At 40.7% G+C, this 25536-nt stretch overlaps 1 protein-coding gene and 1 long non-coding RNA gene across 3 annotated transcripts in view; one reads left to right on the top strand and one right to left on the bottom strand.

Annotated features, from left to right (window-relative positions):
• cux2b (cut-like homeobox 2b) overlaps positions 1–24939 on the top strand; it is a 116499-nt gene extending 91560 nt beyond the window's left edge. For both annotated transcript variants that reach the window (XM_077522238.1, XM_077522240.1), the window contains exons 6-22: positions 657–810; positions 2719–2795; positions 3856–3922; positions 7460–7508; positions 8080–8184; positions 10627–10818; positions 10916–10974; positions 11061–11109; positions 11243–11342; positions 12246–12869; positions 13979–14080; positions 15070–15902; positions 16935–17094; positions 18322–18627; positions 18717–18905; positions 19530–19806; positions 20981–24939. In XM_077522238.1, the coding sequence (XP_077378364.1) occupies positions 657–810; positions 2719–2795; positions 3856–3922; positions 7460–7508; positions 8080–8184; positions 10627–10818; positions 10916–10974; positions 11061–11109; positions 11243–11342; positions 12246–12869; positions 13979–14080; positions 15070–15902; positions 16935–17094; positions 18322–18627; positions 18717–18905; positions 19530–19806; positions 20981–21776 (4139 nt within the window). In that variant the 3' untranslated portion in view covers positions 21777–24939. The remainder of the gene's footprint in view (positions 1–656; positions 811–2718; positions 2796–3855; positions 3923–7459; positions 7509–8079; positions 8185–10626; positions 10819–10915; positions 10975–11060; positions 11110–11242; positions 11343–12245; positions 12870–13978; positions 14081–15069; positions 15903–16934; positions 17095–18321; positions 18628–18716; positions 18906–19529; positions 19807–20980) is intronic.
• LOC144019282 (uncharacterized) lies at positions 17269–21534 on the bottom strand. The gene is made up of 3 exons (XR_013283615.1): positions 20964–21534; positions 19535–19669; positions 17269–18881 (listed from the first exon to the last, which is right to left on the bottom strand). It is a non-coding gene; the product is annotated as an uncharacterized LOC144019282 (long non-coding RNA).
• Positions 24940–25536: the final 597 nt, after the last annotated feature.

Raw genomic sequence — 25536 nt, 5'->3', positions numbered from 1 at the left:
GATTTTGCCCATTTTTACACATGCAAACCTTGACTAATTCAGGCCCTTTGCATGCTTCTAGGAAGGGTGTGGTTACATGTATGATTAATCTGATACACCTGCTTGTGAAAGCTACATTTGCTCCCAATAACGTGTAAATATGTTTTTTTAAATGTTCTAGACGTATTTATACGTTTTTTTTATGCTAGAGCATACAGAAGGATTTGATGCAGCCTCTCAACTGCAAAGAACGGTTGCAGAAATGGTAGTTATTACACAAACGGCCAGCAGGTGGCAGCAGAGCAAAGGAGATCAACCAGAGCCATGTAGAAAAAAAGCTCAATTACTTCGAATTTTGAATAGATTTGTGAAAACTGATGAAACTTAGCTGTCTTCTAATGCTAGTTGCTGCAAAATGGAAACAGACAGAAACATACTTTTTTTCCTGATGAAAGAAGAGACTTTAATCTTTCTTTTGATAGGTTCCATGCTTTTATAGCAATTGAACACAATATTCTGTGGGCCTTGCAAAATCAGTCAAAATCCAGTAAAACAGCCGGGAGCGAACGGGATTGCTTCTGTGAAAATGGCGGCGAGTGAATGAGTTAATGTACTTTTATTTCTATTGAGTAAATCTCTTTGTCCCATTTTCTTTGCATCTGCATTCATTCACGCAGAGCCCGCAGACAACGGTTTTGCAGACGCAGCAGAGACCGGAGACCGCTTTGAGTCAAGCTCTCCAGCCCCTGACATGACCCCCAATAGCACGCCAGCTCCTGGAGCCCCAGGCTCTCCGCAGGAGCTCTACCAGGACCAAACTGAGGGACAAGGGTGAGGACTACCTTTTGAGTCATCATCATCATTGTCACTCGAGGTTGTTGCTGCCGGTCAAGGCAAGGTGGGAAGGAGCAGCAGGTGATACGGAACTTACCGTATTTTCCGCACTATAAGGCGCACCTAAAAGCCTTCAATATTTTCAAAAGCTGACCATGCGCCTTATAATCCGGTGCGCCTTATATATGGATCAATATTGAGCCGCAACAGGTCTCGCTGTCAAGGCGCTATCGGTGACCCCGCACGATCGGTGACGCGCATGCGCAGAAGATCCCGCCATCTTGGATCGCTAGCTAATGCAAATACTTTACCTCATAGAAAATAATAAAACAGCTGTTAATTCATTTTGGGAGTGAATGGAGTTGTCAGAAAGCTGCTTTGTAATCTAGTAATAAAGTTTGACTGACCTATCTGACTGTTTTGTTGACATTCCCTTTAGCGCAGCACCATCTAATGGCTGCATAACGTAATCCCAGCCTCTACTGTAGTGCCTTTTATATGGAAAAAGTTTTAAAATATGTCATTCATTGAAGGTGCGCCTTATAATGCGGAAAATACGCTCATCTGTTGAGAAGCAGTTCAGTTGATTAGCCCTGTTCAGTGTACCTCTGTGGCCTGTGATTTGCCTTGATGTCCTTCTACTAGATCTCCATCGTACCGCAATAAGAGTCCTTGAGCTCCCTCAATCTCTCCTTGAGTTTCTGTTGTATCCTAAACCAGATAATGTCCTTTTTTTTTTTTTCCCCCTGATTGAGAAAGTCCTTCAAGTCACTGGCCAGGGTTTGTTGTTGGGGTAAAAGCGTGCACTCCTGGTTGGAATGATGGTGTGGTCCCACAAGTTAATGTGACCGGTGATGCAGTACGTGAGGTCATCAATGTTGTCCCCATGTGGATCGCAAGAGTACCTCCCAGCCTGCGCACTCGAAGCAGCCTCTTTAGTGCGACGCTAGAGTCCCAATTCCACCTCCTACTGACCCTTGTGGTTGCAGGAAGCCTTGGAACATACTGAGGAGTTAAACAGCACAAGATTGTGGTCTGATAATCCAAGTGGAAATGTGGGTGAAGTGATGTGTCGCTGGTGTTTTCATACATCAAATCCTTACTGTCATTTTTTTTTTTTTTTGTGCAGTGGACAAAATGGTGAAAAGTGACGTTTGCCTTTTCCTGCCTTCTTATCATGCTTAGACTGATTGCCAGAATCCTGAAAACGGATCTAGGCATGGCAGGGCTTGGCAAAATGCAGAATTTCAGAATGCAATTCAATGCAGTGGATGAATCTAAATTTGAATTGACCCCACAGGATGCTGAATTGAATTTGAATTCGCTGGCTGACATCCAGCGATGATTCCTAATCCTCACCAGTTCCTCAAACGTTTTGTCATTGAGGCAGGATCATCATAAACAGTTTCAAAGTTTTTCCATTTTAATCATCTTGTTTTATCTGAGTAGACTTTTACTGTTAATAAAAAGCAACTACTGCACTTTATTTACTAAAAAGTAAGTATTGTGTTTGTGTACATAAAGTACTTACAATATTTGTTTGAAATTCGTGTTGTTTGTTCATATTTGAACGGGCGCAAATACTTTTGGTTATGTTGTACAATAAATAAATAAATAAACAAACAAACCTAGCCCACTCAGAAATTCGGGAAGGGTTGACTGTACATATGTTCGTAATCCTGTGGAAATTTTAGATATATCAAACCAGAAATTAATGGAACTGAAATGGTTCTTGGAAGGTTCTCTTAAAATGCTCGCAGAGTGCTTAAACTTCCATTTGTCTATAAAGCCTGCAGTGCGATGGAACTAGGCTGGGATTAACATTTTACATGTCAAAGGCGTACAGTTGTGTACTATCTGCACTGAAGTGAGAATGTGTACGACTGACGTGGTTTCTTCTCTCAGGGAGGAGCAGAATGCCAGCGCTAGTTTGGCTGATAAACTGTCAGAGGCGGAGGAGAAAATCAAGCTTCTGCATTCATGTGAGTACTTGAAACACTGACATTAGACTTTAACTTTAATTACATCTTATGAAACATGAATATTAATATTTACATAACTCTTCATTAATTAACTCATTCACTCTCAGCCATTTTCACAGAAGCAATGCCCTTCATTGCCAGCTGAATTTTGACGGATTTTGCAAGGCCCACAAAATATTGTGTTCTATTGCTATAAAACATGGAACATACCAAAAGAAAGATTAAAATCCCTTCTTTTATCAGGAAAAAAAATATTACATCAGTTTCTGTTTTGCAGCAATTAGTATTTGAATATAGCTAAGTTTCATCATAGAATTTTGAGTAATGAATCTTTTTTTCTACGTGGCCCTGGTTGATCTCCTTTGCTCTGCTGCCACCCGTTGGCTGTTTGAGAAATAACTACCATTTCATCAACCGTTCTTTGCAGTTGAGAGGCTGCATCAAAGCCTTCTTTATGCTATAGCATAAAAAAACAAAAACAAAACATAAATACGTCTTTGGGACACATAAAACATTTCAAATAGAACGTATTTATACGTTTTTGGGAGCAAATGAATTAAAACCAGTCATCTAAAATAGTAATTACACTCACCAGCCACAACATGAAGAACACCTACACAACATTTTAGTAAGCTTTATCACATCTTTTCCAATCCCTTAACTCTTTAAATGCCACACGTAATCAAAACAACTTTGATATGACAACGGCTTTGCTCATTCACAAAAAGAGATAAATGCTGCCATCTGCTGGCCATAGTTACTGAGCGTTTTTGATTCCACAACCCATTCTCCAGGCAGCGCTGCAATTAGACGTTGCACTGAGACGCCATTTAACATTTATGGCGGCATACATTGTGATTTTACTAATCATTATTGGACGTTTTTGGCGGTCAAAGAGTTAATAAGAACTGTCAATATGCAATGGACACTGTAATTCTATACTTCTTCCATTTTTGTGCACTGCTTAGACATTATCAGTCAAAACATTAGCATAAGTTCACATATTGATGTCTAAACAATTGAAGTTAACATCCCCTTGCCACTCTTTGCCTCTGAACAGCTTTGGACACTTCACAGACTGAGCTTCTCGACCTGCGGTGTAAATACAACCAAGAGATGACAAACAAGTAAGAACCTCCCCTCGCATCCGTACATCTCGGGCCCGACAACACTGCCATTTCTGTGTCCTTGGCGACTGCAGGTTATTGAAGCAATTTAAGCGCTGAAACGGTTGGACTTTATTTTGCCGACATAAATTCACGTCGTGTGTAAAGCTGAGGAATGCCATTGTAACAGCGGCGCAAGAGAGTGACTCAGCCATTAAGGCAGGTCGATGAGAGAGAGCTCTGCGTTTGCCTTCACTGGCAGTTGGGGCCTTGACAGCCCCTCAAGAAGAATTGCTCCATTTAAAGATTGCTTCAGAAAAGCGCGCTACAATGTCCTGGTTTTTGAATGCTACGTATACAGCGCATGCCTGAAAAGCATCTGAGCCTGTATGAAAGATGTCGATAGACATTCAAAGTAAACACTCTTTTGTTCAGGTTGTGCTCCAGAGCACAGTCAGCCACTGCTAATGGATTTTTCTCCAAGGCTTAATCCATGGCACAATTGTACTGATGTTTCAAGACCGCTGCCATCCATTTTGTTGGACCGGACACTTTTTTTTTTTCATTATGGCGTGCAGCAGGTAGTTGGTAGTATTTTATGTGCGTGGTCATAGTGCGGCTGTTATCCTGGTCCACATTCCTTTCACATGACAGCAGCTTTACTGACCCGCAGCAAGCAGCAGTTACCCTTACATGACCCAAAGCCTCTGAACTCCGGCCCCGCCTCGATTACTCTCACTGCCACTTTCCCCGGCGAACGTGCAAGACGCTATTCGTCTGCTCGGACTTGAATCATTGAGCAGCTAATCAATACAAAATATTTTCTGCACTGCACGAGTTCATTAAATGTAGAGTTGACACCTGTTAGATAGGGATGTCACGATAAGGGCAATATCGTGATATCGCGATATTAAAACTGCCACGTCGTCATGTTCACAATATTTAAAAGGAACACATTTGTTCAAAAAGTCAGGTTGATTTCCATTTGTGCAGTTCTAGCACCCTCTAGTGGCTAGTTTATTCGTGCAATTTAATTTTACTTAGGGATGTTTTGGCCTTCTATGTTTCAAATCTATGCTAATTGTCAGATAAAGGGGAACCTAATTTGCTTGTGAAGCGATCAATGCGAAAGCTTGTATACAGTTTTATTTGTCGCTTGAATAGGACTATGAATGAAGTTGTGCTGTCTTTGACTGATATTAAGTGTAGTGCTGTACGGTATCAGTCTAGGATGTGGAAACATTGGTGTGACTGCCTGATGACTGTATAACCGTCCCCCTGTTTTTATTGTTTTTTATTGTTTTTATTGTTCTTTTATTGTTTTTTGATGGTGTATATTTTGTTATTTGTTTGTATTGGACTTAGAGTCTGGAATAAAGTTCAATTGAATTGAATTGAATTGAAATGTGTGCTTGCATTAGCAAGTAAGTGCCTCAATATTATTATTAGAGATTGTAGGTGGTTTATATGCATTGCTGTTATGTACAAAAGCACAATGTTGTGCTGTTTTTTTTTTTTAGTATGAGCTCACTTTTTTTTTTTTTTTTTTTTTTTTTTTTTTTTACAATATTGTGATGTATTTTTTTTAAATATCGCCAACGCCCCCACAATAACGTGATAATTATCGCATTGTGAACTTCATATTGTGATAATATCGTATCGTGATGTTTGGATATCATTACATCCCTACTGTTAGCGTGTGCGGTCAGTTGAGTGGTTTTTTGCTAGCCTTGTTCTTGAACCCACACAAAACCTTCTCAAACCAGGGTTTTGCCTCATAATACAGGGTGTTCCAAAATGGTTGACCCCGTTCTAAATTGCCCATATCTCGGAAACTGCTTGATTGATCTTAATGAAACTAAATACACTTTATGTTGAAGGTCATAAGTTTTATTGGTTAAATTTACAAAGAAAAGTACAAATATTTGTTGGTTCTATGACAGATTTTCGAGTCGGTATTCGAGCTCATGCCAAAAAGGGCCCTTTTCTTGACATTTTTGGTGCCAGGTCCTAATTTGTTTTGTAGTTGGTGCGTTCTTTGCAAAATTTGTGACGAAGGTCTGAGTCCGCGCATACTCAAACATGCAAAATGCCTTTTCTTTTGAAGTGAACGGCATTTCTTAACCTGAAAAGATGGAAATACCAAACGTTACACTCAAAAACTTTTCTACACAAGCTGTGAAAATTTGAGGACATTCCACCGAAAATTGTCAAAATTATTGGCCTACGAAATGGGGTTAACCATTTTGGAACACCATGTACTTACTGTTTGTGGCAATTTTTGCTTGAACTGACTATTTCCACATCACAATGTTGTTGTTGTTTTTTTTTTGGTACTTCCTACCCAAGTCCTATTTAGCTATTAATTGCACTGGCTTTAAGAACATTTTAGGCAAGACATTTTAGGGTCCTTAAAGGATAAAATCAAATTAATAAATGCAAACATTCAATTGGGTAAAAAAATGTGTGGCTAAGAATTCATTTCAGGTCAATTAATTTTAGTTTCTATCTTTGGCTAGCAGGACCATCGTGCGTTGGGACGTGTGTTTGTGTATCTTTAATTCCCTAGCAATATCCTTGATATAAATCCATCCCTATCTACCTTTTGAAAATCAGGTTCCAAAGAAACCCTTGAACTTCAAACAAACCTCGTGAATAATCCTGCGTAGATTCTGCTTAAATTAGACTAATTACAAGTTGGAGGTTAAATTTTTGTTGCATGTGACATGCAATTAAAATCTCTCTAATCACTTGAGTGCTGAAGGTAAAGAAAATCATCCATCCCAAAGTCATCAGTTTGTTTGATGCTGTAATAAAACACTGGAATGCAGCCATTGTTAAAAAGCCAATTAGATACACTTGACTTCTGTTACTTTTTAGGGATGTCACGATAAGGGCAATATTGTGATATCGTGATATTAAAACTGATATTAAAAATATCGTTGTCATCATGTTCACATGTTAAAAAAAGTCAGGTTGATTTCCATTTGTGCAGTTCTAGCACCCACTAGTGGCTAGTTTATTAGTGCAATTTAATTTTCATTAGGGATGTTTTGGCCTTCTATGTTTCAAATCTATGCTAATTGTCAGATGAAGGGGAACCGAATTTGCTTGTGAAGCGATCAATGTGTGCTTGCATTAGCAAGTAAGTGCCTCAATATTGGTATTAGAGATTGTAGGTGGTTTATATGCATTGCTGTTATGTACAATATTGTGCTTTTTTTTAATTATTATTATTAGTATGAGCTCTTTTTTTTTTCTTTTTTTTTACAATATTGTGATCTGTTTTTAAATCCCCCCCCACACCCACACCCACACACACACACACACACACACACACACACACACACACACACACACACACACACACACACACACACACACAATATCGTGATACCATGGGTTGAGAAACATTGAGCTACATTACTCGATTCGATAATAAAATGTCACTCTTTCCACATTTACTGTAACAATATGAGTCGTGTCAAAGTTGAGTGTGTTTCTTTATTGTTATTTATCCTAACCACATGCGTGCATGTGCGTGTTTTTGTTTCCCAGGATAGAAGAAGTCGGCATCATCATGGCCAAACTTGAGAAGGCAAACCAGGTGAGTCTTTTCTCTTCCCTGATTGAGATGTTCCTTTGTTAGGGTAATCACTCCTGTAATCGTGCCTTGGCTTTAATTAAGACACCCTCTGTCCTGTTCTCCCCCCCTCTTAAATCCTCCTCCCTTCCCCCAAGTGTGTGATTAGAGAGTGTAATCCTGAGCCCCCGTTGGTGGGCGCTCTGCAGTAGCATGGCTGCACTCCGCAGAGCTCGATTGATGCCACAGCTCTGAACGCCGGGGTTCTTAGCTACTGTATTTCATTGCCTGGGTTTCCTGGTGATGCAGTCTTTCTTCGACTGCCCGGGCTTCTGTTGCATGTCTTCACTCATTGCGTTGTCAAAATGAATCCATAATTTGAAAGGTGTGACAAAGCAGGTAAACGCTTGGTGGAAATAGTCAGCTGACTCAACAGCTGCGTGAGCAGAATAAGCCAATGATTGGTACACTGCACTGTACTTGGCAGTAATTTCAGCAGATGGCTCCTCTCCCCCCCCCCCCCCCCCCCCCTTTATCATGATGTTATTATTATACAGATGCCTGACAATTGTAACCAAGCCAAATGTTTCCACAGAAAGCAGAAATGGCCCAGAAGGAAGTGCAGAGGCTAAAGGAGCAGCTCGTCAATGGGCCAAGTGCCTCTGCAGGGAGCTGTCAACTGGTGGATGGCAATAGTAAGGTATGAATGCTTGGACATCAGGATGCTTAAAGATATAAGGTGCGTTTCCATTACCCTGAGTTTTGCGCAAAAGGCACATTTCGCAAAAGTAAGCTGGTAATGGAAACACCGGATTTGCGAAAAAAAACTCTCAAATATCGCAAAAAGGTTTTTGCGCTCCCATGAGGTGGTTTTTGAGACGTATGGAAAAAGAAGTATTTCGCAAAAGTGTAATGGAAACACTTTTTGCGCATTAGTAGTCATTAGGGGTGGGACAAAAAACCGATTCGACCGAACCATCGGTCGTCAAGGGGAGCTAAACGGCCGTATCGGTAGCAGACTTGTCAACCGATACACAATCCGCCGGGAATCCTTAGATACATTGCTTGTAAAGCTGTGGACCGGATATCGCGTGGCTGTGAATCAGTTGCGAGTGAGGCTTTATGGTTTTCATAACAATAGCAAGAGTTCTGCACCGTGCTCTACTTGTTTTGTTTACATTTCAGTAGCATCAGTATTCAAGCTACTTCCGTGTTTACAGAGAGCTAGCAAAGTAGCGCTCAGAGACGCTTCATTCCCCGGATGTTGTAAACATAATGCAAAGACGTTACGCACCTTTTTTGGGGGGGAGGGGGGCCGCCTACTGTCAACGCCGTGCTCGCGACACGGCACGCGCGCTCGCGCGCAGTCGCGCACAACGAGTGACAACATTAAAATGGAGACAGTTAGCAGAAGCCGGTGCCGTACATCTCGGTATTTCCCATGGCTATCGAGTCCTCTCGGTGCACTTGTATGTCCCGGGCCGGCGTTGGTACTGCGCGCGACCAAAAAAGAATAACTCCCGTGATGATCCAAAGCATGGATTCAAACGACACAGGTATGTCCCACAGCCAACACACCAGCTATGCTAAAAGTACACTGCAAGTATCTCATTTCTCAGTTTGTGGCTCCCTGTCAATGTACACAACTAGCATGAGCAGCAGGGAACTGAGACGTGCCCGCAATTACGTCATCAAACTCAAAATGAACGACAGCCCAGAAAACAAAACAAACAGTAGTGATTCCGTGGTCATCATCGTGTCTCAGATTAAAAAAACAAAAAAGATATCATACATTAACCAAAAATGAATGTGATGGCAAAGAAAAACAAAAATTGTTAAAAACAAAAATTGTTGATAAAAAGGTTAGGGCACTTTTGGAAATATTTTTGGATATATTAAGTTGTTAAAATGTGTGATAGATTTATTGTTCCATAAGGTGGCTTCATATTTCTTTTGGCTGGACGGTAGGTTTATTTCATGTTTCTGAAATACTTCACAATGTGGGTGCACATATTCTGTTTAATTGTGTTGGTGTCTGTCTAAAGGTTAAATATTTATATTTCAAATTGAATTATCAGCCTTTTGTTTTCCTGATCCTTATTTTGAATAAAAACAAAACAAACAAAAAACAATTATAACTGTCAATAACAACTAATAAATATTTAAACTGATACATTTTTCAGTCATATCGCCCAGCCCTTTGTTGCGGTCCATTTAAATAATTGATTCAATATAGAAAAATATAGAAGACATTGTTGTTGTTCTTTTTTAACACATTTGTAGATACTGTAAAAATTTGTGGTGTTTTAAGATTAATGTTTACAAGCAACAAATGTCACTATAAGTTTTGAATATTGAAATTAATCGTATCGAATCGAAAATTGTATCGTTCCCAAACTTAATCGAATCGTATCGAACCGTTCTGTTCTGAAAGATAATCGTTTTTCAATCGAATCGCAACTTGTGTATCGAGATACATATCGAATCGGCCTCATGTCAGAGATTCCCACCCCTAGTAGTCATGTGACACCCGCCCGGTCACGGAGGAAAAGGAATGTAACACGTTGTTTATGTGTATTTTTATTAAACTTGCAATTACTATTTGTTTTGAGAATGATTCATTTCGGTTTTGTATTTTAGTTTTACATGCTGAAGTCATTTGTATCGGCTACTGCACGTCATGAGCGCAAAAGAGAGAGAGGTGTAATCGAGCGAGCCCCCTTGCTTGAAATCTTGTCCTGCCATGTCTGGTTAATTTCGCAGAATACATCAGAAACTTTTAACTATTTGTAACCCGCCTTTTACCCAGTTTCTGCATGCATCGTCAATGGAAACACCGACAATTCGAAGTTGTACTTTATCGAAATAGTACAATATCGCTTTTATTTTTGCGAAAAAGGGTCATGGAGACGCACCTATGGAGAAAGAAATAATAATAAAGATACAATTTGGAAGGGGACAAAATGTATCCATTTTAGAACCAAAATGTGGAAAAAGAGCATCGTTGTGAATCCAGCTCCACTTGAACTCAAACAGTATTTCCCTGATTTCCACTGCCGTGTAAATGCTCGACTCTGGAGATTGTTATTCTCAATCTTGCATGTCCCTCTCCTCTTTTATTCCATGGCCGACGAATTGGCAGGAGAACAATGAGAGGGGTGACGTGTTGCCCGCCAAACTGGAGGCCACTCTGCTAGCGAAAGACCGCGAAATCATCCGTCTTCTTGAAAATATCCAGCGGCTTCAGTTCACACTGCAGGAGGTTCAAGAGACCTCAGCCAATCAAATTTTAGAGCTAGAACGACAGTTGGCCTACAAGACAGAAGCCACTGAGGTGAGTGGTCGCTGACTTTTCTTAAATAATTGTCCCGCTGATTACTTTTTATTTACATTTAATGTAATAAAAACAATGTTTCCTTTTTTCATTTCAGAGATTAGAAGCTAAACTGAAATCCCAAAAGGATTACGAAGAGATTAAAACTGAACTCAGGTGATAATTTGCTGTGGAGCAAATTTCTATAATTGCTTGTTAGAATGAAAATATATTTTTTTCCCCCGCTATGTCTCTGTCCATAGTATCTTAAAGGTAATGAAGTTGGCCTCCGCAAATGGCAGTTCATCCCAGGTATGTCTTCTTTTACAGGCGTCAGTCTTACCAAGAAGCTTTTGTTTTCTTCCTAACGTTATTTTAAAAAGAACGTCAACAATTACTATAATTGATTTAATCCAACATTTCCGCCATGTGTTTGCGTGCACAGGATTCTGTGAAGGCCACAGAGGCACTTCTGCTGGACAAAGAGGCATTTCTTCCATCTCACAAATATCTGATGGAAAAGGCCAGACTCTTACACAGCACTGGTAAAGTACCTTTTTTTTTTTGGTTTAAAATAATGTGTATAAAGTGTGTGGACGAACTCCTCCTGGGTGCCTTTCCTTACAGGGTTCTTCTGTGCCCCGCCATGTTGTGGTTTGCGTGTGTCTATGGGTGGGGTGGCTTTTTCTTTTTATTGTATTATGGATGTTTTAATTGCTCAGCACTTTTGAGTTGCATTTGAATGTATGAAAGAAAGGTGCTATATAAATAAAGTTTGATTTGATTTGAAATCCCACATGGGCACAACAAATGATAAATTTAGAAATAGTCATAAATATTTTTTTTCTTTAAAGATTTTATTTAATATATGGTTATCACTGTGTGTGATCAATGTGTGGATTTTCCTTTCCTCCCACTTTTTAAATTGATTATGTTATTATTATTATTATTATTATTATTATTATTATTATTATTATTATTATTATTATTATATTATATTTTTACAGCTTGTCGATTCCCAAAGGTCACAATTTACAAGAATTACATAATAATGTAGGGAACTATAAATATCAAAATATAATTGAGAGCAGATATTATAATAGACTCAAATTTAGGATTCAAAGAAAATGCAATAACCCATTCAATAAGTAAAACCCAATAATGTGTTAGTTCTCTTTGCTGTAATATGTAAGTGACTAACTTGGCAAAAAAAAAAAGTCGCAAACGAATTTGTTTGTAAAAAAAAAATGACCTAGTGAATTCCGCTGTTCAATAAAAATACATAACGATATAAATACTTGCAGGTCAAGTAGATGTTGGAGTCATTTTTTTGAAAACTTAAACTATGTTTAACATTTTTTTAAATTAGATTATTGTGATGAAATGTACATACTACTGTACTGTATATACATAGATTAAAAGTAGAACATGTCAATGTCTATGTGTAGATGATGACCAGTCAGAGGATGGAGGCCGCGAGACAGGCAGGCCACCTGGTTCCAACTCGTCGTCCTCTCAAGTGGATGGCGGTCACGCCACCCCCAGTCCCGGTCCTCCCACGCTGGACGGCTTATCCTCCAGCCACGATCTCCCCCGTCCTTTCTCTGTGTCGCCATGCTCTGGAGACCGACTATCAGCGGACCACCTCCTCCACAAGCATCTCCTCTCGCCGCATTTTAAAAAAGAGGGCCATATGGCTTTTCCCACTGCACTCTACGCCGCCAAGGTGGCCCTCATGTCGGCCACTCAAGGGTCAGGCGGCAGCGACACGGGCTTGCCCAGTGACCAGTCTGAAAGCGGCGGCTCGACCGCAGGCGACGACGACCAAGTCGACACGGCGGAGATCGCGTTCCAGGTGAAGGAGCAGCTGCTGAAACACAACATTGGCCAGCGCGTGTTTGGCCACTACGTGCTTGGCCTCTCGCAAGGCTCGGTCAGTGAGATCCTGGCCAGGCCCAAACCCTGGCGGAAGTTGACTGTGAAAGGCAAAGAGCCCTTCATTAAAATGAAGCAGTTCCTCTCTGATGAGCAGAACATCCTGGCACTTAGGACCATCCAGGTCCGTCAAAGAGGTGAGTGGATGACGGCAGACAGAATTGTTCAGGTGGGAAGAACCATCTTGAAGATTTTATTTATTTATTTTTCCGCAATGCATTTCAATGGGCATCAGTTACAAAATTAATTGACAAGTACCGTATTTTCCGCACCTTCAATGAATGACATATTTGATAACTTTTTCCATATATAAGGCGCTACAGTAGAGGCTGGGGTTACGCTATGCATCCATTAGATGGTGCTGCGCTAAAGGGAATGTCAACAAAACAGTAAGATAGGTCAGTCAAACTTTATTAATAGATTACAAACCAGCTTTCTGACAACTCCATTCACTCCCAAAATGAATAAACAGCTGTTTTATTATTTTCCCTGAGGTAAAGTATTATTATTAGCTAGCGATCCAAGATGGCGGGATCTTCTGCGCATGCGCGTCACCGATCGTGCAGCGTCACCGATAGCGGCTTGACAGCGAGACCTGTTGCGGCTCAATATTGATCCATATATAAGGCGCACTGGATTATAAGGCGCATGGTCAGCTTTTGAAAAAATTGAAGGCTTTTAGGTGCGCCTTATAGTGTGGCACCACAATTGTGGCTCGCGACTAACGGAAATCTCTGCATAATGGAACAGTTGACACCTATTGTAATTGCAGTGTTTGTTTTGTTATCAGCATTACCATTCGTTGCTGATTGTCTGGTGGAAATCCTCTGAATCAGTAGAAATTCGGCGTCCGTTTCAGCTCTATAAAGGGCTACATTGAACAATGAATTTCAGCCCCTGTGTACAGTAGCCACTACTACTGTCTTTACATCCAAAATACGCGCGTCATCAATTGGTGGCTAATTTCCTGGACACGTCTCCGTTCAAAACGAACTTGGACCTCATCCTTGACTTCTTCTCGCCTTCCTGTGCCATGTTTGTAGTCTTTGCTTTTCAACTTTGTTTTCTCCCTAGATTCATAGCTTTTGAAAGTTGAGCTTCCCGTATACAGCAACCTCAGACAAGACGCACTCAAAGGCAGCCATTGATCTAGCAGTCAAAAGTAAAGCCTTGAAACTGCTCTCTGATCAACCATCCCACTCACCCCCCTCCTTTCTTCTCCCGCTCTGTCTCCCCTTTTTGGCAGGGAGCATCACTCCACGCATCCGAACTCCAGAAACTGGGTCAGACGACGCCATCAGGAATATCCTGGAGCAGGCCAAGAAGGAGATCCAGTCCCAGAGGGGAGGTGAGTCTGGAGCTCATAAACCGAAGTCATGTCTTTGTATGTATTCACGTAAGGCAGGTGTGTCCAAACTTTTTCATTTGAGGGCCACATACAGAAAATCAGAAGGACGCAAGGGCCACATAATGTTATGAAGAGAAATTGTGTTTAGTCCTAAAAATTGTACAAATAATTTATTTGTGCTTTTGCATATTTAGGAAAATGCTGCAGTATATAAACCAATTTATTTGTAATATGGCAGTAGGGTTATTATAGTTTGTGAATTTTTCATTTTAGTTTTTATTAGATTTCAGGGTGGTTCTGTTAGGTTTAGGTTCTTAAAAAAATGCTTAGTTTTAGTTTAGCTAGTTTCAGTATTATTAGTATTAAGTTTTGTTTTTTTTAAATGTGTATTACTTGTGCGCAATATTTAAAAAAATACCATGGACGCAATGTCATCTGAAGGTGCTTTTCTATTGGCTGCTGTTAGATGACGTCACTTCTGTGTGACATACTTTCAAACATTATTCCAGTTTATATCAAAATACATCTACTAAAAATAACATTTAAAATCAACTCCAAAGGCTCATGCATTGAATTAATTGCCAAAGACTAAAACAAAGGACATGTATACATATTTATTATGATTATAGTTAGTTTTGTAAACATAAAATGTAGTTTCGGCTAGTTTTCGTTTTTTTAAAAGCATTTTCGTTTTATTTTGGTAACAATATTGTTTTTTGAATTTTTGTTTTAGTTTTTTCATTAGTTTTAGTTAACTAAAATAACCTTTAATGGCACCTGTTTTTCGATGCCCTCCCTTCTTACTTTGACCGTCTCCAAACATTTTTGTTTTGTTTATTTTATTTGAACTGAGTCAAATACAATTTTTAGCATATGTCGCGGGCCACTGAAAAATGGACGGCGGGCCGCAAATGGCCCCCGGGCCGTAGTTTGGACACCACTCATGTAAGGTGTGTATCATTGTCTGAATGGTTGCCTCTCTTCTTTAGGGGACTGCAAGACACCTGTGAACACCTCCTTGGGCAGAAGCAGTAACGGGACAGGCAACAGCTCTGACGAAACCATTAAGAACATCCTACAAAAGGCCAGGAGGGAGATGGAGTCCCAGCAACAGGTCCTGATGGATATGGAAGGCTGTGGAAGAGCCTCAACAGTTGGCGCCGGAGCCCAAGTGGAACATCTGGGGCCCCATGAGCGATCCAGGGGCCTACCCTTGCCCATCTCCATTAAACAAGAGGAGGGCGGCTGCGTTACCGTTTGCATGGCCAATTCCGTCAGCAGCCCCCAGACACCCCTCGGCGTCCTCTCTCCAGCTGCCTTCGTTCAGAACATCATCCGCAAAGTCAAATCGGAGATCGGCGAGGTTGGCTCTTACTTCGACCAGCACTGGTCCCAAGAGCGGGGCTCCATTGGGCTTTCCGTGGGAAACTCCCAGCCCTTTAATTCCATTTCCCCCTCCGTGTCATCCTCCTCCTCCGGTCCCTCTGTGTTGCCCCGGCCCTGGCCCCGCCTGGAGAACGGCGAGTGTCTCAGCGAAGAGGCCTCTGCTGCCGAAGAAGAGCAGGGACTTTGCCCCCGGCCCACCGAGGTGAAGGTGGAGTCGGACACCTCGGTTAGCGGCGAGTCCCCGGGCCCCAGTCCCGGCCGCCTTTCTTACTATCCAGCGTACATTCCCCGAGCTTTGAAGCCCACTGTCCCGCCACTGACTCCAGAGCAGTACGAGTTGTACATGTACCGAGAGGTGGACACCATCGAGTTGACCAGGCAGGTGAAGGAGAAGCTGGCAAAGAATGGCATCTGCCAGAGGATCTTTGGCGAAAAGGTCAGTTTGCATGAATCCTCGCGTTTTAAGAAATACCAAAAATATTGGACTCCAATTGAAATCATTGATCTTCTACAGCTGTCCTGATCATTTTAATCATTTGCTGAATAGTATGACATTATTTTTGAGCTGTCTTAAAGATGCAAAGCAGCAGTGCCTTACTTTCAAACAACAACAACAAAAATCTCTCTTTGTGGTCCCCCACATCATTTTGAAATTGAAAATAATATTTTCTTGAGCCCCTGTCAATGCACATATCTTTTTACCAGTTATGGATACTAAATCATGTGCCACAATCACCATGACTTAGCGTCAACAATCACAGAAATACGCTGCTAACGCACCAAAAGTACAGATGTTTGCGCTACAACGATTCAGTTATAAACAGTGTTGTGATTTGCTTTCTTGAACGTGTCTAATTCGAGTCAACACTTGTGCTTCTAAACAAGGTGTTGCTGCAAACTTGGACTGATTTTTTGAAAGTAGGCCAGAGGGATGCTAGTCACACTTTGTTGTTGGTTCCACGTGAATGAATCAAATTTACAATGAGAAATTAATTTTTCTAAATTCTTTTACCGTCTCCGAATTCTTTACTTTAAATGAAAATGCACACTTTGTTCGCTCAGCTGGACCCCCCCCCAACACTAATCAAATATGTTATTCAGTTGTTGATTAGAAAGTGGCAAATTAATTGGGATGATTAAAAGACAATTCTGTCATTACAAAATCTAGTCTCAGCGCTTCTTGTATAATTTGGCCGATCATTCTGAAGACCTTTAATGCTGCTCTCATTATAAATCTTTGATAATGTTTAGAAAAAAAAAAAAAAAGCTTCCTACCTTCCTTCTACTGTGCTGCCAAGTTTCATGGCCTAATTAGAATGGACTTTTTTTTCGAAGACTCATGGTGTTCTGCTCTCCTCTAGTGGCGGTTTTTGGAACTGCATAACATTCATTTGTTTCACTATTGGCACAGTATATCTCATTCATAAAGTGTCTTCAGTGATATGTGAAATAAGTGCGTGTTGCGCAGGTTCTTGGGCTTTCTCAGGGGAGCGTGAGCGACATGCTGTCACGGCCCAAACCCTGGAGCAAGCTGACTCAGAAAGGCAGGGAACCCTTCATCCGCATGCAGCTCTGGTTACTTGACCAACTAGGCCAGACCCTCAACCAGGCCCCGCACCAGGGGCAAGGTGAGTCTGCTGCAGTGAAAGATTGTTTTCACTCAACTCTTCTGCATGCTATCATTTTCAAGCGTAAGCAGAGATTCCAGCCCTTATCATCATCTTATCAGGAACATTCTGAATATTTTGTCAGGAACATTTTAATTTTGGAACATTTGTATCTTAGCCAAAACAAAAAAAACACCACAAAAAGACCCCAAACAACACTTACAAATATGTTTGTCTTGATATTTTTATCATGTTTTCTTTCAAGATTCCAAGTGCAAGATGCATCCATTTTCTGTACCGCTTATCCTCACTAGGGTCTCACTAAGGTGTGTTGGATCCTGTTCTAACTGACTTTGGACGAGAGGCGGGGTTACACCCTGATTTGGTCATCACCAGCCAATCGCAGGCCACATGTATCCAGATTTTAAAATAATGCTTCACATTTAATAGGGCAAAAAATATCTTTTATGAATAAAACAAACAATTAACAATGCTGATATTATAAATATTTAATATAGCATACTTTAAACATTACAGGCCCCTCTTGCTGGCTGGCATGTGATAATGTATGAATTCATTTCCGGTTTTCGGAGTGTTGTTTTTAAACCCCTTAGCATAGCACCCAGCACTTATCGTGCTGATTTGAGGCTACATTCAGCAATGTAGCTTAGTGGTTTAGCGTGACTTAGCGGCAGAGATGGGAATACCAGGTCCAGAAAGTGAAAACATTTTGGCTTTAGCTACAGTTGCTTGTACTCTACCGGCAGGTAAACAAGGTCATTACGAGAAACACCTGCGGCTAATGTCAAACTCTGGCAGGGTATTTTACTTTCTTGACCTGGTTTCCCAATCTCTGCTTAGCGGTCCTCTACTCACCTTACTTTCGTGATAACGATACTTGTTAGGACTGTAGCTTATTCGCCACCATAAGGTCGATGATTCGTGACTTTTAGAAGAGTGGTTGCGCACTATTAGCCATGCTAGCTAGCCCGTTGCAGAACTGAAGGAGCTGCCTGCACTGTAGTCAGACTTGCTTGAAAACATTGTCAACAAACGTGATTGTTTGGCCAAACAATCGTTAGCCACGGTATTTAAGCAACATGAGCACTATGTGAAGCCTTCTTGCTCGCATTGTTCCGGAACATTTTCGACTTTTACGTAACAGAGGAACATATGACAAATGGCTGGAGCAAATCAAACCCTTTTGCCATAAGGGCTCTTTTTAAGTCTGCTGTCTATCACCCTCAGATAAAAGCCCGGTCACCACGCAGTCTTCGCCGTCCCCACCCCTGAGTCCAGCAGAGGGTCAGCCGAGTCCACTGGTTGAACCAGTGAGCCTCTCGCTGGAGAGCAGCAAGGAGAACCAGCAGCCTGAGAGTCTGGTTCTGGGGTTACCTCCCCAGCCCGAGGGAGGGAAGTCCACCTCCAGCCTCATGGCTCTACATCACCCCGCTAACCCGCTTGGCATCCACGAGCTGGTTGCCATGTCGTCAGAGCTGGACACCTACGCCATCACCAAAAAAGTAAAAGAGGTGTTGACAGACAATAATCTAGGTGAGTCGATTAAATGTTAGTAGTAGTAGTGCAGCTTATAAATAGAAAATAGTAAGTACTGCAGTCATCAAGCATCCAATTCCCTACAGGCCAGCGTCTCTTTGGGGAGACAATTCTGGGTCTGACCCAAGGCTCCGTGTCTGACCTGCTGTCCCGGCCCAAACCCTGGCACAAACTTAGCCTGAAAGGCAGGGAGCCATTTGTGCGCATGCAGTTGTGGCTCAATGATCCTCACAATGTGGAAAAGTTGAGGGCTATGAAGAAGATGGAAAAGAAAGGTAAACTATATCTTGCGTTATTTTCTAGCACATCAATTAACTCATTCACTCCCAGCCATTTTCACAGAAGCAGTCCCGTTCGCTCCCGGCTGTTTTACTGGATTTTGACTGATTTTGCAAGGCCCACAGAATATTGTGTTCTATTGCTATAAAAGCATGGAACCTATCAAAAGAAAGATTACAATCTCTTCTTTTATCAGGAAAAAAAAGTATGTTTCTATCTGTTTCCGTTTTGCAGCAATTAGCATTAGAAGAGAGCTAAGTTTCATCAGTTTTCACAAATCTATTTAAAATTGTAAGTAATTGAGCTTTTTTTCTAGATGGCCCTGGTTGATCTCCTTTGCTCTGCTGCCACCTGCTGGCCATTTGTGTAATAACTACCATTTCTGCAACCGTTCTTTGCAGTTGAGAGGTTGCATCGAAGCCTTCTGTGTGCTCTAGCATAAAAAAAACAAAAAAACGTATAAATACGTCTTCGGGACACTTAGGACATTAAAAAGAAATATTTATACGTTATTGGGAGTAAATGAGTTAAGATGGCTCTTTAAAAAATAAATAAATAAATAAATAAAAAAAAAAAATAATAATAATAATAATAATGTTCTCTGTCTGTTTCCATTGCAGCTTACCTGAAGAGGCGTTATGGGCTCCTGAGCACAGGCTCAGACAGTGACTCGCCCAGTACTCGCTCCGAGTGTGTGAGTCCAGCCTTAGCCTCGCTGGACCTGTGTTCCTACGGTCAGGTGAAGAAGCCTCGCGTGGTGCTGGGGGCAGAGGAGAAAGAAGCCCTGAGGAAGGTCTACCTCTTGGAGCCATACCCCTCTCAGAATACCATTGAGATGCTAGCTGCCCAGCTCCACCTCAAAACCAACACCGTTATCAACTGGTTCCACAACTACAGGCCAGTCTTGATGCAACGCTTACTGTTGATTTATGCTGTTTTCGTTCACTTTTCACAACTATACATAAGTTAAGTTTTTTTTCACTCAGAAATTCTAGGATTTTTATTTTTTATTTTTAATCTAGTTTCAATAACACGTTAGTGTTTAATCATAGTCAGTCAACCTCATCCCATTTTAATCCATTTTTAGTTGACTATAAGGCCAGAATTTTAGTCTTTATTTTAGTCCAAGAAAACAATAATACTCTTCTCGTTTTAGTAAAAAAAAATAAAATAAAAATAAAAAGTTTGTCTAATTTTAGGACAATCATTTTTCCCCTTTTACATTGAAAATTTCTATCTAATCTAAAACTATTTCACATAAAATGTTTTTTTTGTTTTTTTTTTAATTGTAGAAAAACAACTTCACATACAATTTCAGTATATCAACAAGTGGCTATGAATGCTCCATGCTGCGAGCTAGTAAATTCAGATTAACGTTATTGTTAGAATGGTATAGACGTTGGATTCATGTTACGGTATAAACAACCACCACTATAATTTTTGTTACAAATACATATAATTTTTGTCTTGTCTTTGTTAATTAACTAAAATGTCCTTAGATTTTAGTCCAGTCTTTAATTAAGTGGATGACATTTTCGGCTCATCTTCATTAGTCAACGGAAATGCATACTGATTTAGTCCCAGCTAATATTTATTAATGGGGGCTTTAGTCAAGTCTAGTTTCGTTTTCGTCTGGTGAAAAATGTGAGTTGACGAAAATATTGTTTAGTTTTTGTTAATGAAATGAAGTGACTTTTTATTTGAATATTTTACTCCTCCAAGAACACTTAATACTCTATAGAACTTACTCTCTCTAGAATTTACTGTCTATACATACAGTACAAACATGATTTTGAATATTTTGGACTGTTGGATTTTATTTTCTCCGCTGTTCCCGAAAAGTGTTTTCATGAGTCAAATGCAGGTTCTTCCCCAGTGCTTTTTAGGCAAGGCCGCTAGACTTTTCTGATCACTGAATATTTTTCAGGGCAGAATTTTATTTCCCTGTCCATCCCTGACCAGGCTTAGCAAGTTTCCTGGGGAAAGCCCTGAAATATGTACATAAAATGTCAATAAGAAAAATATTGTTTTGTTTTTTTTAAGTCTATACTAACAACAGCGTTATGTGCAGGTCCAGGATGAGACGTGAAGTGCTGATGGAAGGTCTGCCAGACAACGACACTGACGCCGAGCACCACAGTTACTCGCCTTCGTTAACGAGGAGTCCCCACTCTGACGGAGAGGAGAGGAGACTGCAGCAGCCCTCAGGACACAACCACTCTGGCCTTCCCCTCAGCAATGCTGCCCTTCCTTATGTCAAACAGGAGGCAGTGGACGGCGCGAACACTGGGGAGGCGGGGGAAGAGGGCTCCATGAGACAAACGAGAGCTCAGTGTTTTTCCACCGCAGTGCAGTTCCCACAGTTTAAAAGTGAACGTGAGGACCCCACCGTTGGCTGTCATGAGCCCCTCTCGGCGGGGCAGGAAGAAGGGATGAGCAGTCAGGCTGCCGCGTACACTAGCGCCACCTCGATAGATGCCCCCCAGAGAGTGAATCAGTCCAGGCACGAGGGGGAAGACTCTGGAAAGTCGCCCATTGACCCGGTCAGCTTCAAGGCCTCGTCAGAAGCCTGCCGCAGCAGCTTGGAGGTCTCCCTCAACTCCCCCTCCGCTGCATCCTCACCAGGTCTCATGATGTCAGTCTCCCCCGTGCCCTCGTCCTCGGCTCCAATATCCCCGTCACTGCCAAACCCGCCCTCAGCAAGCACCAATCACAGCCTGGACCCGAACGCGCCCCCTCCTTTCCAAAGCCCCAAGCTCAACAGAAGCACTCAGAGACGCAATGAGAAAATGGCAAACCTCAATAATATCATCCACAGGTTGGAAAGAGCGGCCAATCGGGAAGAAACGCTGGAATGGGAGTTTTAAGTCTGTGCTTAATTACTTGTTTGTAGTGCTGTTGAGCTTCTCGGTGTACTGCGGCAGAGCAAATAAGATCTTCCTGAATGGAGCCTGGCTCCCGAAAAGGCCCGCCCTTCCAAAGTGAAAACTTGTCGAAATTGGGCACACAGAGCAAACACGATGCTGAATTCCCCACAAGGGGTGAAAAGTTTATAAATATGTGTTTGTTTCCTTCTTTTTTTTTTTAAAATGCGTACTACTTTGAGCTATGTATGACAGCAAGCTGTCCTTTTACCTTCTGGACTTGACATGGAGACTTTTGCAGCTATGGTGTCATAAAGATGTACACTGAAATCCTGTAGATTGCCACTGGGTGAGATTAAAAAGACCCCTGTCTTAAAGCCATTAAAAAGCACTATGACTATTTGAAAAGAGACACTGACCAAATTTGCTACTTTTTGAATAGCATTTTTTTTCTTCCAGATTTTGTCTTTAAGACGGGACTGAGAAGTCAAGCAACATGTAATCCTTTCACCGACTGAGAAATAGTCCCTTAAGACTCTAAATATTCAACATCTTGTAATTAATTCCTTGGTGACATGTTTTAAACTATTTGTAACACGCGTATAAAATGTGGTTGTACATGTTGTAGGATTGTTTGCAATAGCCTTCTGGAAACCTGATGTAGCATGGTACTCACTTGACCCTGTTATCCTCTGTAGTTAGTCTCCTGTGCTTATACTTGAGTGAAAATGAGAGAAAAAATGTTGAAAACCTCACAAAAAATATCAAAGGAAGTGATAAATATAATGAGTGGAGAACTTTGACAATTTTGTTTTCCCCTTTTCCTTCAAACAGTTGTTGAGATTTACTGTTGAGGACACTTGTGCTGAGGGTTAGCCAGTTTTGACATACGCTACACAAAAGCACAGTTTACACAATTTCGTCTTTCACAATTCCCTCTAAGACACCGTTTGTCACACTTGGTGACCACGACACACTAGACAAGGTTGACCTCAGATTATCTAAATGCACACCATGTTAGGTAGGACCATGTGATTAATTCTTATACAAGCTGGGTTAAAACAGTTCCAGGACTGGTGTTGCAAAATGATATATTTCACATCCAAAATCCACACAATGAGTTTTTGCCTTCATTGTGGGCCAGATCGACCAGCTATGATGAGGACCTGTGGCGTTTGCCTCGTTCAGTGCACGAGAACGCACCTGCTCACAATGCGCTGAGCATCTGGCGATTCCTGTCTAAGTCGTCAAGGGGACCCGATTTGATGCTGTGGTCAACATCAAGGCTGAACAGAAGTCTGATAGTAAAGGCTGAAATAAATTTTCACCAGTCCTGGAACTTTTATGACACACTTGACCCACACTTGTATGAATAAAGGGAGCGGAACAACTCATTTGACATGTAATCAAGGTTTTTTTTGTGTGTGTGTGTGTGTGTGTTTTTTTTTTTTAATGAAAGTTTATTTACCTGTAGGTGATGCTCACAAACAACACCTGACTGAGTGCACTTTCTCAAAATGGATCTTGTACTGTAGCTAGAATAATAATGTATACTTGATGAAACACCTCAACCTCTAAAACATTGACATTGTGATTAACGCATGTTATGACACTACAGAGAGCATGATCATTTCGGTATGACCTCATTAACCTGGTGGGGGGAAAAAAAACAAATAGAACATTTTATTCTGGGGTGCACACGGTTACAGTTACAGTATGTTATATTTGACCACTTGTGTTTTGTGTGTCAAACTTTTTTTTTGTCATGCTTGCAAAATGTTCCTTTATGTATTTTATACTCTGAACCACGATTAGATATTCACTACCTTGTGTATGAACTACTTACAGCACTTAGATTTTGATAATTGTGAGGACTTGAGAAAAATGTCAAATATCAACATTATCCTTAGTGTCCACAAGTCTTTGCCTCGACTGTATTGTTGAAGTTGGTAGTAAACACTTGCACACGTCTTCGTAGGTGAGAAGACTTGGATTGTATTATGTAGAGAACTGATATAACAATTACTCCGAGTAACATTTTAAATTCTTGGGACAAAGCGTGCTGATTCTATTGAAATAGAGTGTACAGATTTAATAAACCAAACTCATCCATGCCAGTGCTGGTCTAACAAGCTCGCCCATGTTTAAGACATTCTCTCAGGGTAGTCTTTCCTCAAACTGTTTCTCTCCTCTGCAGCAGTGGTTATGACAAACAAATACAATATGTGTTTTTGGGGGAATAACTCTGATATAATCTGACCTGTTAAAGTTGTAAGAATATGCGAACGGCAACTTTCTCAGGAAGCAGTTGTTGCTGTTTGAATTCTGTACACACCGATGTGTCAAAGATCATAGAGTGAAACTACCAGTGTGAAGTGAATGGATTGTGATTTTCAAAACAGTAGACTTTGTTCTCGACATTATTTTTCTTTGAGCCACTGGAATGCTTTTTTTTTTTTTTTTTTTTTCCCCTGGTCTTCATGTATAATTACTCTGAGGGATTTTTGTGGTGAAACATGGGCAAGTGGCAGAAAAAGAAATATATTTACCAAGGCTGTTATTCTCATGAAAATCTCATTGTTTTGCATGCAAGTATTTCATTTAGATCACATAACAAGGGGTAGACTGTGTACTTTGTGTTGTTCTTGCACAGCAACAATTTCAGTCATTTTTGCTATAGTGAAGTTCATGCATGGTGCAGCTGACACATTTGGCTCACAATTTCATCATCATGAATCCACTCGAACAATAAGTCATTAAAATACGCTGTTAACATTGCTAACATATAAATAGTTACATCTTTTTTGTGACATATCATATACCCCATGCATTATCCTCAGAGGAGTAATGCCTTGTAATAAGGTTTGATGAAAGACCGTTTGGGCTTCTAACCATGTTACTTACAAAAGCAAAGCTTTTTGTAAAACAAGATGCAAAAATGTTTTTTTTATATTATTAACTGACAATAGTCACTAAAAATAGATAATTGGTCCTGAAAAAATGTAATAATTTCATACCCGCTGTGGACATGGAGATGTGAATGACAAGACGTTGAAGGTTTGTTGGAAAATCCCTTGAAAGTCAACCATAATGTTAAGGAGTGGATGAGTACTTTCTTGCAAATGAAGTTGTAAGCCATCATTCAATACATAATTGTTTTAAGACATTGCTGTGTCGTGTTTTTATTCCTTTTAAGAATAGTGATGTAAGTGGTAGAAATGCACTGCATCATCCTAGAGCCAAAGATGGCCCAAGCCTCCATATGGCTCTTGGCAAAAATTTGATTTAGGGGCACTCTTATTTTTGCCTGTAATATTATTAATAATTTATTGTTGAATTCCCACAAAGTGGGATCATGTATTATCTAGGTTAAACTGCAATAAAGTTTAAAATTAAATACAATCACTTAGTCTATGTGAAAACTATAACTAAAACTGAAATAAGCAAAGTTTCAAGCAAATAATTGATGAACTGAACAGTGGCAACTGAAACATTGTGGGGAAAATGGTTCAAAAAGAAATCTGACGAATAATTGGGTACTAAATATATGTAAAAATTGACCAGGCTTTTAAAGTAAACAAACTACTTTAGCCAATGTTTATTATGTTACGTCTCCAGCACACCTGGACCTAAGGACAGTTCAGAAAATAGATCCATAACATGGATTTTCTATTCTGTTCAATTGACTGTTCTTGGGGGCCCCCTAGTGGTCTCGAGGCCCTAAGACGCTCATTTAGTTTATGCTTTAGGGCTTGGCCTATTA

The sequence above is a fragment of the Festucalex cinctus genome, chromosome 5 (genome assembly GCF_051991245.1).
Source record: "Festucalex cinctus isolate MCC-2025b chromosome 5, RoL_Fcin_1.0, whole genome shotgun sequence".
NCBI lineage: Eukaryota > Metazoa > Chordata > Actinopteri > Syngnathiformes > Syngnathidae > Festucalex > Festucalex cinctus.
The sequence above is the reverse complement of the archived record's forward strand: the minus strand, read 5'-3'. Positions and strand labels throughout refer to the sequence as shown.